The 15,000-nt window shown below is 40.7% G+C and overlaps 1 protein-coding gene across 2 annotated transcripts in view; it reads left to right on the forward strand.

The window, feature by feature from the left end:
* Positions 1-15,000, forward strand: part of LOC126984782 (limbic system-associated membrane protein-like) — a 146,107-nt gene that overhangs the window by 32,821 nt on the left and 98,286 nt on the right. For both annotated transcript variants that reach the window (XM_050838871.1, XM_050838878.1), the window contains exon 2: positions 5,673-5,711. In XM_050838871.1, coding sequence (XP_050694828.1) covers positions 5,675-5,711 — 37 coding nt within the window. In that variant the 5' untranslated portion in view covers positions 5,673-5,674. The remainder of the gene's footprint in view (positions 1-5,672; positions 5,712-15,000) is intronic.

The following is a 15,000-nucleotide window of genomic DNA, read 5'->3' on the forward strand; positions in this document are numbered from 1 at the left end:
CTTTTATGGACTAGCGCCGCGGGAGGTTGAGTGGGCAAAGGCGAGGAGAGGGAGGGAGGAGGCGAGGGGCGGCAGGGAGGGATTGGAAGGTGGCGGGAAGTGAGCTGGAAGGGGTCGAGATGGTGGCGGGGTGGTGGCGTGCAGTGGTGGGAAGTGTTGCATGCTGGAGGGCTGGCTGGCTGGATGGTGGTGTTGCTTTTCGCTAGTTAAAGTTATTGATGAGTTAGCGTGTGTATCGAGGTGTTGCGGAGTATTGGTTAGTGTAGAGACAGAAGGGAGTGATGGAACACACCGACACCAACAACTTGACGCTCCGAGGCCAATATTCTCAGATGCATTCGCCTTTGACATTATTTCCAAAGGCCATACAGGAGAGTAGTCGAATTCTCATGATTATTTTTCACATTCATGGTGCAGAAGTCTTGTCAAACTATCACTAGGCTCATGAAACTACCAATGGAAATAAAACCTCTACGAAAGACTTACCTAATGTGGGTGTGTGAGCCCCGAAATGGTTTAGAATATTCGCCCACTACTTCCTTTCCTCTTCACCTTACTGTACCTTCATCATCACCCCCCTTCCTCTTACTACATCCTTAATTACAAATAAAGATGAGTTAACAGTAAAGAAGGATGAGAGTGATGCTGTTTGTCCTCGAGGGAATAAAGTATCTGACAACTGTATACTCTTATTGCCTTTCCTCTTCCTCTTACAGTGCCTTCTTACTTATCCTACTTTCTCTTCTTCCTACACCCTTGACTACAAAAAAAATGTTAACAGTGAGGAAGGATAAGCGTGACGTTGTTTATCCTCATGAGTGTAGAGTATTTACCCTTGACTACAAAAAAGTTAACAGGATGACTGTGATGTTTATCCTTCCAGGTAGAGTATTAATTAACCAGGTGTATGCAGGTGTACGTAGACGAGTGTAGTAGCGTGGGAGAGGGTGTTAGTGGGTGTGGAGAGGGAAAGAGGGGAAGGGAATGTGATTTATTACGAGGGGAGTAAGTGTAGGGGCGGTGAGGGTGTGTCTTAAGTGAAGGAGAGTAGTGAAACTATTGGTGAGGCGTAGAGAGGAAAGTAATAAGATTACGAGGTTATAAGGAGAGTGAGGAGGGGGTGATAGGAAGGGTGACCTGTGACTCGACCTGTAGTGGATGGGTAGAGGCAAAAAATAGTAGTACATGGAATGGTTATAAAACGCGGAGGCACAAAGCGGAGTAAGCAAGTGAGGAAGTAAAATAGTAAAATAAGTACAGTTAGGGGGCTATTTTTATTTCCTCTTATATGCCCTTGAGCTGCCTCCTTACCTGTAAAAAGTGAATCGGAAAATGGATAACACAGTGAAGGGTGAACGAATCCATACTTCATGACAGCAAAGAATGGATAAGTGAATTTTCAAGTAAAGATAAAGGAAGCAAATCCATACGTGATGTTAACCTGGATTTGATGACGTGGGTGGACTGAGCAGGCAAGCACGTATTAGGAAAAGCCGGTGTAGATACAAAGTGTTTTACCGGATCAAAGTCCACAAAGGAGCGACAAAAGAGGAGTGGACACGTGGATGGCGGAGGAGGAGGATCTATGAGGCGAGTGGATGTGGACGATCAGAAACAAACAGACGAGCATTCAGCGGATCAGCAGAACTCCCCTTCACAATGCCGGGAACTGCGCGGCATGTTTGACCGAGCAAGAATGGAGACCTCGGCGTATCGGACACTAAATCTAGACAGCGAGTATCAGATTCCTGCACCAAAGTGGCCTCCGATTCCACTCTTCTGTGTCTCTGGTGGCCCGCGGACCGAGTGACCTTCTGGTGGAACCCACTCACACCGTTTTCTGACTGCCCAACAGTTTTCTTTATTTTAGATGTAGGATCTCTATCCTTGACGACCCCAGACCGTTAGTTGCGCAGACCAATTTTATTTATAGTGGCTACCGAGATATATGGGTGTGTTTAAACGGTAACACTTTCCCGGCATTAAAATTTCAGCCTCATTCCCACCCAGCCAGCCTTCCAACCCTTCCTTCCGACACGCAATACTGTACACTTTTTTTTTTTTTAATAGTGTTTCTTGTGTAAATAGCTCACCGGCACTTACTTTCCACTCGTGACTCCGGAGAGATACAGAAGTAAGACCAAACTGCCGAGATGAAAAAGAAAAAAAATACAAGATCCGTAAAGGGAGAAGCTAATGCATGTGAAACCTTTTGAAGACCATAAAGGTGAAGTTAATTAGCAAGTGCAGTGCAGATGAACAGGTGAATGAGAGCGAAAAAGAAAGAAATCACACACACACAAACACACACACACACACACACACACACACACAGGGGAGGCGGTGGCTGAGTCGTCAAAGTAACGGCCTCGTGTTCAGGAGGACGCGAGTTCAATAGTGGCTAAAACTACCCACATGCTGTCCAGAAGACCACCTATCAACCCGGACTCTAGATTCTAGGATCAAAGATGAGCTCTGGGAGGCAGCATGAGCCAATGCAAGATGGCGCCACTATAAACACACACACAGAACGGGCTGGGCACACACCTACCGGAAAGAAGCACCGACCATCAGGATCCACACACACACACACAATAGGCTGCACCGTAAAAACACACACACACACACACACACACACTAACACACCTGATTAGCCGTGACTCGCGTGCCCCGGCAGGCGAGACGAATGTGCGTGGCGGCGCCTTGGCCTCATCATCAGCGCCTAAAACCTCTATTTACCTGATTAATTATTCACACCTTTCCCTTATTCACGCGGCGCCTTGTACCTGACTACCTGCCTCGCCCCTTTCCCACCTCTCCCCATTTGTACTGTTCAGAAAGGGGATGAGAGGGGGTTGTATAGTTCTCTCCCTTTCCCTCTCTCTCAGTCTCCCCCTCTCTCTCACATGATCATAGTGAGTCGTTTAACATTTTATCGCCGTCGCTAATTCTCCGTCAGCGCCGCCTTAGAAACCCACGACGTAATAATGACCACAGGGACGCAGGTAAAGACTCGCTAAGGCCCAGGTCGCAGCGAATTAACGTGGACTTTTATGTGGCTTTCACCTGGCGCGAGAAAGTTACCTGTGCCAACATTACTTTTCATTATAAACATTTCGGGGGTGAAAGTTTGTTGGGCGGGCGCTTGAGCAGGCTCGTGTGTGTGTGTGTCCGGTGATGGTGGTGTCTAATGCTCTTGATAACGGATTGACTAACGGTACTTGGAAAGGGTTACGGATTGCTCATTAGCTGTATTGATATATTACACTGTTTACGGTAAAGAAAATATTTTGTCTGTTTTATTTTTCTTCTATTTCTGTCCATATATATCTCTTGTTTTTTTTTACGTCTATATCTGCCTGTTTCCCTATTTGTTTGTTTATATATGTCTGTTTATATATATCTGTCTATCTGTCTGACTGTCTTTTTGTGTGTATGTGTGTGTCTGCCTATTTGTCTGTCTGTCTGTCTTTTCTATCTGTCTGTTTTGAAAGATTGAAAAGGTAAACACTGACTCACCAAACTCATTTCATTTACATTATGCTTTGTTTGCAGAGCTGAGTTTATGTTGCCGTTAAAATCGTTATAAAAAACATAATCACAAAATAAAAACAAATGCCAAGAAAGTAAGAAATGTTATGGCAGGCAAACATGATTCCTTAAGCCAAGTAATAAAGACATAACGAAAGCAGGAACGATGATTAACAGCCATGATATATTACTCTGTTTACGAGGAAGAATCTCAACTATTTTGCAATGCTGAAAGGCTTACAGAGGATCGGAAAGGCATTATGACGGCTAAAATGTAATTGAATATACATTTTGCTGTTTATTGGGGGAGAACTCGAACTTATTGCCAATTAAACGGAATATAAAGTGGGTTGGCAGCTACTGGAAATCAATACCCAAATAAACAGGCACTAAACATTAAATTAGAAAAAAAACGGACGTGACTTTTTTTTCAAGCCAACGAAAGGAATTAAAAAGAGGGTTCGCAATTTACAACATTAATACATTACTTTGTTTACGGAAAAGAAGCCAAAACATTCTGCAGTGATGGAGGGTTAAGGAGGATTGGAAGGGTTTTATGGCCATTAATAGGCGATTGAATATACGCTTCGTTGCTTATTGGGCGGGATCTTGAGTTTATTGGCAATTAGAAGGAGCATAAAGTGGGTTGTCAGCTACTGTGAATCTGAGTGAGTAAATAAATGCAGCACGAAATATGATCAGACAAACGTAATTTTCTTTCTTGTTCATTAAACCAGATTTAAGAATGGGAGAGATCTTGAGTTTATTGGCAATTATAAGGAGCATAAAGTGGGTTGTCAGCCACTGAAAATCTATAAGTGAGTAAAGGAATGCTACACGATATAGGTTGAGACAAACGTGATTTTCTTTTGTCAATTAAACCAGATATAAAGAATGGGAGAGATCTGAGTTTATTGCCAATTAGAAGGAACATAAAGAAGGCTGTCAGCTACTGTAATTATATAAGGAAGTAAACAGAGAATGATTTTAGATTACGCAAACGTGATTTTTTTTCTTGCCAGTTAAAAAAGAAATAAAGAAAGGACTGGATCTTGAGCTTATCGGCAACTCGAATGACCATAAAGAAGGTTGTCAGCTATTGTGAGTATATAGACAAACGAACTCAAAGCGATATTAGAATAGACAAACGTGATAATTTTTCTTGCATATTAAAAAAGAAATAAAGAAAGGGCGGGATCTTGAGTTTATCGGCAGCTCGAATGACCATAAAGAAGGTTGTCAGCTATTGTGAATATATAGACTAACGAACTCAAAGCGATATTAGAATAGACAAACGTGATCATTTTTCTTGCATGTTAAAAAATAAATAAAGAAAGGGCGGGATCTTGAGTTTATCGGCAGCTCGAATGACCATAAAGAAGGTTGTCAGCTATTGTGAATCTATAGACAAACGAACTCAAAGCGATATTAAAATAGACAAACGTGATTTTCTTTCAATGCCAATATAAAGAAAAACGGAGCAACATTACATCATGGCTCGCAGAAGTTCGTCATTAGTTTATTGGCAATTAGAAGTGGGTTATAAGCTACTGTGAATCTTTAAGCGAGTAAAAGAATGCTACAAGAAAACTTTTAAAGAGTAAACAAACATTTTTTTTTTCTTGGTGCCAATTAATGCAGATATAAAGAAAACCGGAACAACTTTACGTTAAGGTTCGCCAAAGTTCGCCATTAGTTTTCTTTATGATCTCGTTCTGTCGGATTCCAAGCAATAAATTCAAAATTAACTCAACTCGCCCGCACAAGACGCCGAGGAAGGCAAGAAAAATGGACGAGGTAGACCAACACACACACACACACACACACACACACACACACACACACACACACACACACACAAAGAAATAAACAAACAGGACTGAGTGAAAGGATATCTTGTGGAGAGGAATGTGTTGTTTGTGTTTACATGTTCAGTGTGTGTGTGTGTGTGTGTGTGTGTGTGTGTGTGCGCGGATAGAGTAAACAATGAATAGAAATAACAACTACATTTTTATTACTTTATTCCTCTCTGAATATATATAAATGTGTAAGCATCCGTATCTTTTATCTGTGTACCCTCTCTCTCTCTCTCTCTCTCTCTCTCTCTCTCTCACTAGTAACCTCTTTCTTCCCTCCCACAGGCATGAAGCCGCTGCGTTACTGGAAGGTCCTACAGAACGGTAATTACCTGGCGAATACCTGCTGTTTACCTTGCTCTTGAGGAAATGAGAGAGAGAGAGAGAGAGAGAGAGAGAGAGAGAGAGAGAGAGAGAGAGAGAGAGAGAGAGAGAGAGAGAGAGAGAGAGAGAGAGAGAGAGAGAGAGAGAGAGAGAGAGAGAATCAGGTATGAGAGAAGAAGCAAGAACAAGACCAGGAAAAAGAATATGAAAAGGAGAAGGAAGAGGAGAAAGCCATCATCATCATCATCATCATCATCATCATCATCTTCATCATCATCATCATCATAATAATAATAATAATAATAATAATAATAATAATAATAATAATAATGAAACTGTGGCAGAAGCAATGTTTAAATTTTCCCGTCTATATATTTTTCAAGTCTTGCATCATCTTTTTTTTTTTTTATCCTAAACGTGTGTTGCGTATTTCTTTTCTTTATAGCGTGTTCCATAATTCTCTCTCTTCCTCGAATCCTTCAGCTTGAGCAATGTAATCACGCTCCTTCACACGCTGCTGACAAGACTCGAATTTACTGCTCAGACTTTTTCCTTACTTTTTTTTAATGCTGTTCCCCATTACTCTGGTACTTGTTTTGCATACTACTAATTCTCTCACTTAACCTCGTTTTGCCTAATTCATCCTCTAGTTCTTTTATCTCTATCTTACACCCGTTTTCTCTACGCCTCTCTGTCCCCCCCCCCCCAACCTCTTTCCTCCCTCCATTTCTTTCTGTCCTCCTGTCCTCCCACCCCTTATCCCTCCTTCAGTAGACCAAGTGAGCCAAATTCATCTTAGAACTTGCATTTGTAGAGAATTTAGATACATCTCTCTTTATTTTTCTGTCATTCTATCTATCTATCTTCATACATTTACAATTTTCTCCATTATTTCCACTTTCCCAAAAAATCCCGTTATTCTTCTTTCCTCGCCAGGTTATATATCAGTCGAGCTTCCTGTGTATCTCCCATTCTTCTCCTTTCATCTTCCCTCACACCTCTATTTCCATTCTCATCATGCTCCCTTTTTGTGAATTTATTGACCCTCTTCGCCCCATCTTCTTTGTCCATCCATCTCCGCCCCGCAGCGACCCACCTTGCTGTCTCATTGTCACTCCGTCTTCACTGTTTCCCGCTCTTTTCTCACACCCTGCTCTGGTCCATCCCGTGTGTCATTCCCAAACCGTCTCCTCTCCACTAATGTGTTTCTCTCTCTCTCTTCCTTTCTTTCTTTTTTTCTTTCATTCCTTTCTTTTTTCTTTCTTCCTCTATTTTTTTCCTTTCTTTCTTTCCTCTTTCTTTCTTTCTATGTCTTTATTTCTTTATTTCATTATTTCTTTATTTCATTCTCTCTCTCTCTCTCTCAAATCCCCTGTCAGCGAGGTGCTTTTCCATTTCCACAGTTTCATTTGTTCTTGTCTGTCTGTTTGGTCTGCTGTCTGTTTGTCTGTCGATTTGTTTATCTTTCCATCTGTTTCTGTGTCTGTCTGTTTGTTTCCCTGTTTCTGTACGTCTGTATCTGTCTGGGGGGGTTTTCTGTTTATATTTATGTACATCTGTCTCTTTCTGTATGTCTATATCTGTCAGTTTCCTTGTTTCTGAGGGTCAATGTCTGTCTGTTTTTCTTTCCGTCTGTTTTTCTGTTTGTCTGTATCCGTCTGTTTCTTTGTTTCTATTACTACATATCTCTGTTTCTGTCTGTACTTATTGTTTCTCTGTTTCTGTCTGTCTATATCTGCCTGCTTTCCTGTTTCTCTCTCCCTATATCTACCTGTCTGTCTGTCTGTCTATGTGTCTGTCTGGAAGCGAGAGGGATCGTGCAGGTTGCCCACTCTCGCAGATGTAAACAAACCATCCATCTCCCTGTTGACTCTTCTCTAAGTCGCCTGTCACACCTATATTTTGCTCCCTTAATGGATGCTCCCGATGCGCCGGCCTAAAGGGAGGGGCGATGAAGGGAGGCAGGAAGGGACGAAAAGGCCAGGGAGGGAGGGAGGAAGGAAGACAAAAAGCGAAGGAAAGGAGGGAAGGTAGTTAGGAGTGATGAGAAGGAGGAAGGAAAGGAAAACAGAATGCGAAGGAAAGGAAGGACGGTTGGTCGCAGGAAGGAAAGAGGCGGAAATAGGAGGAACGGAAAGAAGAGAGAGAGGAGAAGTGAAGAAGGGAGGGAGAAAAGTAAGACAAAGTGAAGGAAAGGATGATAGGCAGCTGGAAGTGTAGGGAGGAAAATAAGGTAGGAACGAAGGGATGAAAAGACGAAAAGGTAGGAAGGAAGTGAAGGAAGGAAAAAGGAAAACAATAATGAAGAGGAGGGAAAGTGGGACGAAAGGAAGGAATGAAGGGAAGGTAAGTCAGAGAGAAGAAAAGAAGGGAAAGTGGGAATGTAGGGATGGAAAGAAGGGAAGGTAGGAACGGAAAAGGAAGAGAATGAAGGAAAAGAAGGAAATAACTGAGGAAGAACAGGGACCAAGAAGAAGGGAAGATATCATAAAGAGCTAGGGAAGGAATACAAGGGAAGGGGAAAAATCCATAAGAAAAGAAGACAAGGAAAGAGAAAGGGAAGACAGAGATGACAGAAGATTGAGGGAAGGAAGGGAGGCAAGGGTGAGGGAAAGAACGTGTGAGAAATAGCAAAAAATAACCAATAAAGAAGATACAATAGAGAAAATAAGAGAGGGAAAATAAAACGGAGAGAAGAAAAGGGTATAAAAGACACGTAGAAAGAGAGAAAGAGAGAAAGAAACACTGTGCGAAAACGAATAAAGGGGTAAAAATAGTTGTAGAATTTATAAGAAAAATATATATACGGTCATTCAGGAGACGACGAATGATAAAACTAACGCAAAGAACAATTTGTGGTAATGAATAGTCTTACGGAGATAAAACTGGCAAATTGCAAGGAGGAGGGAAGAAGAAATAAAAGGAAACGATAAAAATATGAAGGGGAGACTGAAGATAATAGGGAGGGAGAGAAAGATAAAAATGAGATCTGGGAATGAGAGAGAGAGAGAGAGAGAGAGAGAGAGAGAGAGAGAGAGAGAGAGAGAGAGAGAGAGAGAGAGAGAGAGAGAGAGAGAGAGAGAGAGAGAGAGAGAGAGAGAGAGAGAGAGAAAAGAATGAAAGAATGAATGAATGAGTGAATGAATGAATGAAGAGAGAAAGAAAGAGAGAAAGAAAGAAAGAAAAAAAGAGAGAGAGAGAGAGAGAGAGAGAGAGAGAGAGAGAGAGAGAGAGAGAGAGAGAGAGAGAGAGAGAGAGAGAGAGAGAGAGAGAGAGAGAGAGAGAGAGAGAGAGAGAGAGAGAGAGAGAGAGAGAGAGAGAGAGAGAGAGAGAGAGAGAGAGAGAGAGAGAGAGAGAGAGAGAGAGAGAGAGAGAGAGAGAGAGAGAGAGAGAGAGAGAGAGAGAGAGAGAGAGAGAGGATGATAGCTCAAGAGTCGTGATCAAAAGAGAGGAAAAAGAGGAATTAAAGGTGATTAAAATGGGAGAGTGGACGAAAATTCCTTAAAATGAAAGAGAAAGTTTAGCGGTTGTTGAAATTATGAAAAGTTTAACGAGGACGACGAAGAGGAAGAAGGGTAAGGAGATGATAATGATGAAGATGAAAAAAGCGAAGGAGGAAGAAGGACGAGGATAAGAAAGTGGAATAATTAAAGAGAAAACAGAGAGCAAGAGGAGAGGGAAGAGAAAAAAGTGTGCAAAAAAATGAGCAAGATATGAGAGAGGAGGGAGAGGAGGAAAATAAAATAAAGCAATAAATCAAGAGAAAATAACAGACAGAAGTAAAATTGAGTAACAAAAAAAATGAGCAAACAAGCATTCTAGAGATGAAGGAAATGACAAACAAATTATGCCGTAAGAAGTAAATAATAATAAAAATACGAAAATAAAAACAGAAAACAGCAGAATTAAGAAATATATGAGAGAATCAGTTTCACTATCTTCACCATCAGGCATCACCATTACCACCACTATCAACATCACCACAACTACTACCACCACTACTATCACCACCACCAGACCGACGACCATCACCACCATCACCACAACCACAACGACCATCACCACCACCACTAATTTCTCAACAATCAATCTTCTGTGTGTAATCAAAGAGAGAAGCTGCCGTTGACACACACACACACACACACACACACACACACACGGCGGCACGACAGTTTAGATTATGTTTAAGGTTTATTGGACACGTTTGAGAAATGAACACAGGCTTTGACTTACGCGGACCGCAAGACAAGAATCACCTCGACCCGTCACAGTTCCATTTATTTGATTGCATGCTGGTGGTGGCGGCGGCGGCGGTGCTGGTGGTGGTGGTGGTGGAGGTTGTGTTTGACGTAGTGGTGGTTGGTGGTGTGTGTGTTAGCGGTGAAAGCAAGTTGCAAGATTTATGCAGGTAGAGTATTTCTCTCTCTCTCTCTCTCTCTCTCTGCACTACACCAATTTCCTTGCAAGCGCTAGTCAGAATGAATGGGGGAAAGAGAGGAAGAAGCAGGCAGACAGACAGACAGGTACACATACACACACAAACAGATACACGAACGCAGATACAAGGGGCAGACAGGCAGACACACGGGCAAAAATACAGACATGCAGACAGACAGAAGGTTTTATTTATGTCTTAATTAGATTTGCTTCAGAGGCCATGAATAGAAATAATATAGAAAGAAGATACAGGGAGAGAAAGGGAATTGAAAAAAAGGAAACAAAGGATGATAATGAAGAAAAAGAAAAAATGAAAAGTATTCAAGAAGCACAGCCAAGAAGAAAGAAGAGGTGAAGAGGAAGGAAGAAAGAAAGGAGAGGGAGGAGGAGGAGGAGGAGAAGGAGACAGAGGAGGAAACGGAGAAGGAAAAAAGTATAAATGATGAAAAATATTCCTCTCCATTATAACATTAAGAACTAAATGTGGCATAAGATAAATTTTCTAACCTGAGCTCCTAAGCGGGAGTAAAAATAAAACATTTGAAAAGTAGGACGAGCAAAAATAGACGCCATAAAAGAGCGTAATGAAATATTTAACGCAGGAAATAAAACCTCATTTTCCTAATCCCATTTTCTTAATACCCAGAACACGGAGCGAAGGAGAAACTCATGTATTTAATGATTTGTGCAGGGGAGGGAACTTTTTCTGCTGGGGAAGGAGAGACGAGGGTAATCAGACGTGTTTCCAGGGAATGAGAGGGCGAGGAAAGGGTTGGGAAGAGAAAGACGGAATGAAGATGGAAAGAAAAAAAATACAAAAAGAAAAATGCATAATGAAGGAGAAGAGCATCGAGGAAAGAGGAAAATGAGACGTTTTTTTAAAGAATAAGACGGTGAGGAAAGGGTTGGGAGGAGGGAGACGCAACGACGATGAAGAGAGAAAAGGGAGTACAAGAAGAAAAGGCGTAATGAAGGAGAAGAACACCGAGGAAAGAGGAAATTGAGACACGTTTTTAAAGAATATGACGGTGAGGAAAGGGTTGGGAGGAGGAAGACGGAATGAAGATGAAGAGAGAAAATGAAATACAAAAAGAAAAAAAATAAAGAAGAACAAAAAGGAAAGAGGAAAATGAGACACGTTTTTAAAGAATATGACGGTGAGGAGAGGATTGGGAGGAGGGAGACGCAACGAAGATGAAGAGAGAAAAAGAAATACAAAAAGAAAAAAAATAATGAAGGAGAAGAACAAAAAGGAAAGAGGAAAATGAGACACGTTTTTAAAGAATAAGACGGTGAGGAAAGGATTGGGAGGAGAGAGACGCAACGAAGATGAAGAGAGAAAAAGAAATAAAAGAAGAATAAGCGTAATAAAGGAGAACACTGACGAAAGAGGAAAATGAGACACGTTTTTAAAGAATAAGACGGTGAGGAAATGGTTGGGAGGAGGAAAAAATAAAGGAAGGTGAGGAAAGAAAAATAAGTAAAAAAAGAAAAATAATGACAGACAAAGAAGAGCACCAGAAAACGAGGAAAATTAGGAACGTTTCCAAAGAATAAGAGAGTGAGGAAAGGGTTGGGAGGAAGGAGAAGAAACGAAGATGAGGAGAGAAAAAAAGAAGTAACAAGCAAAGAACTTACGAGAGGAGGGAAATTACCAAGGCGAGGCGGTGGAAGGGCAACGCTGGGAAGAATACATGAGAGAACAAGGAGGCGGAAAAAGCCAGGAGGGACGTGAGAAAGGAAATGAGTGCAAGGAGAAGAAGGGAAACATAAAAGAGAGGAGGAGGAGGAGGAGGAGGAGGAGGAGGAGGAGGAGGAAACGACAATAAAGTGAAGGGATACATTTCTGTAACAATATGAAAAGGAAAATATGGTTAAAAAGGAGGAAATAAAGGTAAGACGAAGGGAAGAGCAAAATGAGAGGAAGAGGAAGCGAAAATATATTGAAGATAATTTTTTTTGTAACAATATGACAAGGAAAATATGGTTAGAAAGGAGGAAATAAAGGTAAGACGAAGGGAAGAGCAAAAATGAGAGGAAAAGAAAGAGAAAATATATTGAAGACAAACTTTTTCGTAACAATATGAAAAGGAAAATGTGGTTAGAAAGGAGGAAATTCGGGCAAAGCGAAGAAGAAAGGAAGAAAAAATAGTAGGAAGAAGAGGAAGCGAGAATTGAGTTAGTTAGTTTCTGAAACAATATAAAAAAAGGAAACTATCACGATAAAAAGATAATTGAGAGCAACGTTATTCAATTCAGACGAAGGAAAAAAAGTGAAGCTGTAATTATCAAGAGAAAGAGAAGAAAGAAAAAGTTGGGGCGACAATAATGAAACGCAGAAAAAAATTGAGGAAAAGCGAAATTTAATGCCGAAAAAAGTCATTATGAACCGGGGAGAGGAGGGAAAAAAATAAAGGAAAAAAGTGGAAATGAGAATGAGGGAGGAGGCGAAAGCAAAAAAAAAAGACAAAACGAAAATTATTAAAAAGATGAAAAAAACTAAACGATTAAAGAGATAAAAATTAAAAAGAGAGAAAGACAAAAAAAGGAAGATGAATGAGTTAGAAAAAAAAGGAACCAGAAATAAATGTTAGAAAGATAAAAGTAAAAAAGAAAGCTGATCGGGACGTGATAAAATAATTGATGAAGGTGTCAGGCGGATAACAAGAGCGGACGAAGAAAAAAAGAAGAGAAAAAGGTCAGGAGAAAAAAAATAGAGAGGGAGCTACACCGCAACAGGAGGAGGAGGAGGAGGAGGAGGAGGAGGAGGAGGAGGAGGAGGAGGAGGAGGGATAATTCTCTGATCTTTACTCGCCATTATCTGACCCACGTAGTGATGTGGGGGGAGGGGGAAGGGGGGGCGGGAGGGAAGGGAGAGGTAAAGAAATAGAAGAAGGAGGGGAGGAGGGAAAGAGGGGAGGAAAGGGAGGTAGGAAGAGATGGAGGAAGTAAGGGAGGGAAACTTAATAAGCATAGGAATGGAAAGAAAGAGAAGACGGAAGAATGGGAGAAAGGAAAGAGGGGAGGAAAGGGAGTTAGGAGGAGAGGGAGGAAGCAAAGGAGGGAAACTTAATAAACATAGGAATGGAAAGAAAGAGAAGAAGGAAGAAAGTTAGGAAGGACAAAGGGGAGGAGGAAAGGGAGGTAGGAAGAAATAGAGAGAGCGAGGAAGGGAAACTTAATAAACAGACGAATATAAGAGAAAGGGTAAGAAGTGAAAGCGAAGGAAGAAGTAAGGAAAGAAAAAATGGAGAAGACAGGATGAAGTAAATTGCGGAATAAGACGATTTGGGTGAAGGGAAAAGTAAGGGAAGGCGAATGAGAGCCAGAAGAAAACGAAGCATAAAAACGAGAATGAAAGAGAACCAGCGAGCCAGGGAAAGCAGGAAGACGATGAAGCGGAAATGCAAAGGAAATAGAAAAAGAGAAAGGAGAAAAGAGGAGGAGAAAGTGAGAGAATGGAGAGAAAGAAAAAGAGAGAAAAAAAAAGAGAATGCGATTAAAAACGATGAAGCGGAAATGCAAGAGAAAGGAGCGAGGAAGAAGAGGAGAAAGTGAGAGAATGGAGAAAAAGAGAAATCGAGAAAAAAAAGAGAATGCGAAGGAAGACGATGAAGCGGAAATGCAAAGGAGATAAAGAAAAGAAAAAGGAGAGAGGAGGAAGAGGAAGTGAGAGAATGGAAACAAGAGGAAGCAAAGGATAGGAAGAGAAACAGAGAAAAGGAAAAAAATAAAGACTGAATGCGAAGGAAGACGATTAAGCGGAAATATAAAGTAGATAAAAAAGAGGAGAAAGAAGACAGGAAGAAGAAACGAGAGCACGGAGAGAAGGGGAAACAAAAGGATAGAAAGAGAATAAAAAAAAGGAAAAAAATGTGAAGAGGGACGATGAATAGGAAATGCAAAATAGATGAAAAAAGAGAAAGGAGAGAGGAAGAAGAGGAAGTGAGAGCAAGGAAAGAAGAAGGGGAAACAAAGGAGAGAAAGAGAAATAGAGAAAAAAGGAAAACGAAAGACAACGAAGTGCAGAGGAAAGAAGAATCATTACAAGGAGTGGAGGCCGTTTTCTACCACGGCCTTGAGGGGAAACCAAGCTATTATTAGTGCAAGAAGGGGGAGAGGAGGAAAATGAGGAGAAGAAGAAGAAGAGGGAGGAAGGAGGAGAGGATGGGGGGTTAACTACATCGATCCACACTTAGATGAACATGTAGCGCAAGAAACGGGCGGATGAAGACGTGACCGAAATTTTTAAGACTTGAAAGGAAAAAAAATGATGGTTCAGTTTGTTATAATTAAGAAGATAATGGATCAGGCTGCTAAGAGAAAAAATAGAACGGGTTAGTTTATTGCAAGGAAATGAATAGTTGAATGTCAAAGGAGAAAAAAATAATGAATCAGTCCGTAAAAGAAAGAAACTATTGATCCAGTATGTTGAAAGGGAATTACACGATGGCTGAGTTTATTTAAAAGGAAAACATATTGGGCCAATCTGTTCAAAAAGACAAATATATGATCCAATCTGTTGCAAAGAAAAAAGTGATACAGGTTGTTACAATAAAATAATGATGCTGAAGCCTGTTTGCAAAGAAAAATAATAATACTCTACTCTGTTAAAAGCAAAATTAATGGGCTAGTTTGTTACAAGAAAAAAACACGTTACAAAATAATGGTCCAGTTAGCTATAAGTAAAAAAAAAATGGATATGCTCTTGAAAGAAAAATAAATAATGGTTGTCTGAAAAATGAAAAAAATATGGGACAATCTGACAAAAAATAAAATGGAGAGGCTCTTGAAAGAAAAATAAATAATGGTTGTCTGAAAAATGAAAAAAAATATGGGGTAATCTGACAAA

Source organism: Eriocheir sinensis, chromosome 5, assembly GCF_024679095.1.
Source record: "Eriocheir sinensis breed Jianghai 21 chromosome 5, ASM2467909v1, whole genome shotgun sequence".
Lineage (NCBI taxonomy): Eukaryota > Metazoa > Arthropoda > Malacostraca > Decapoda > Varunidae > Eriocheir > Eriocheir sinensis.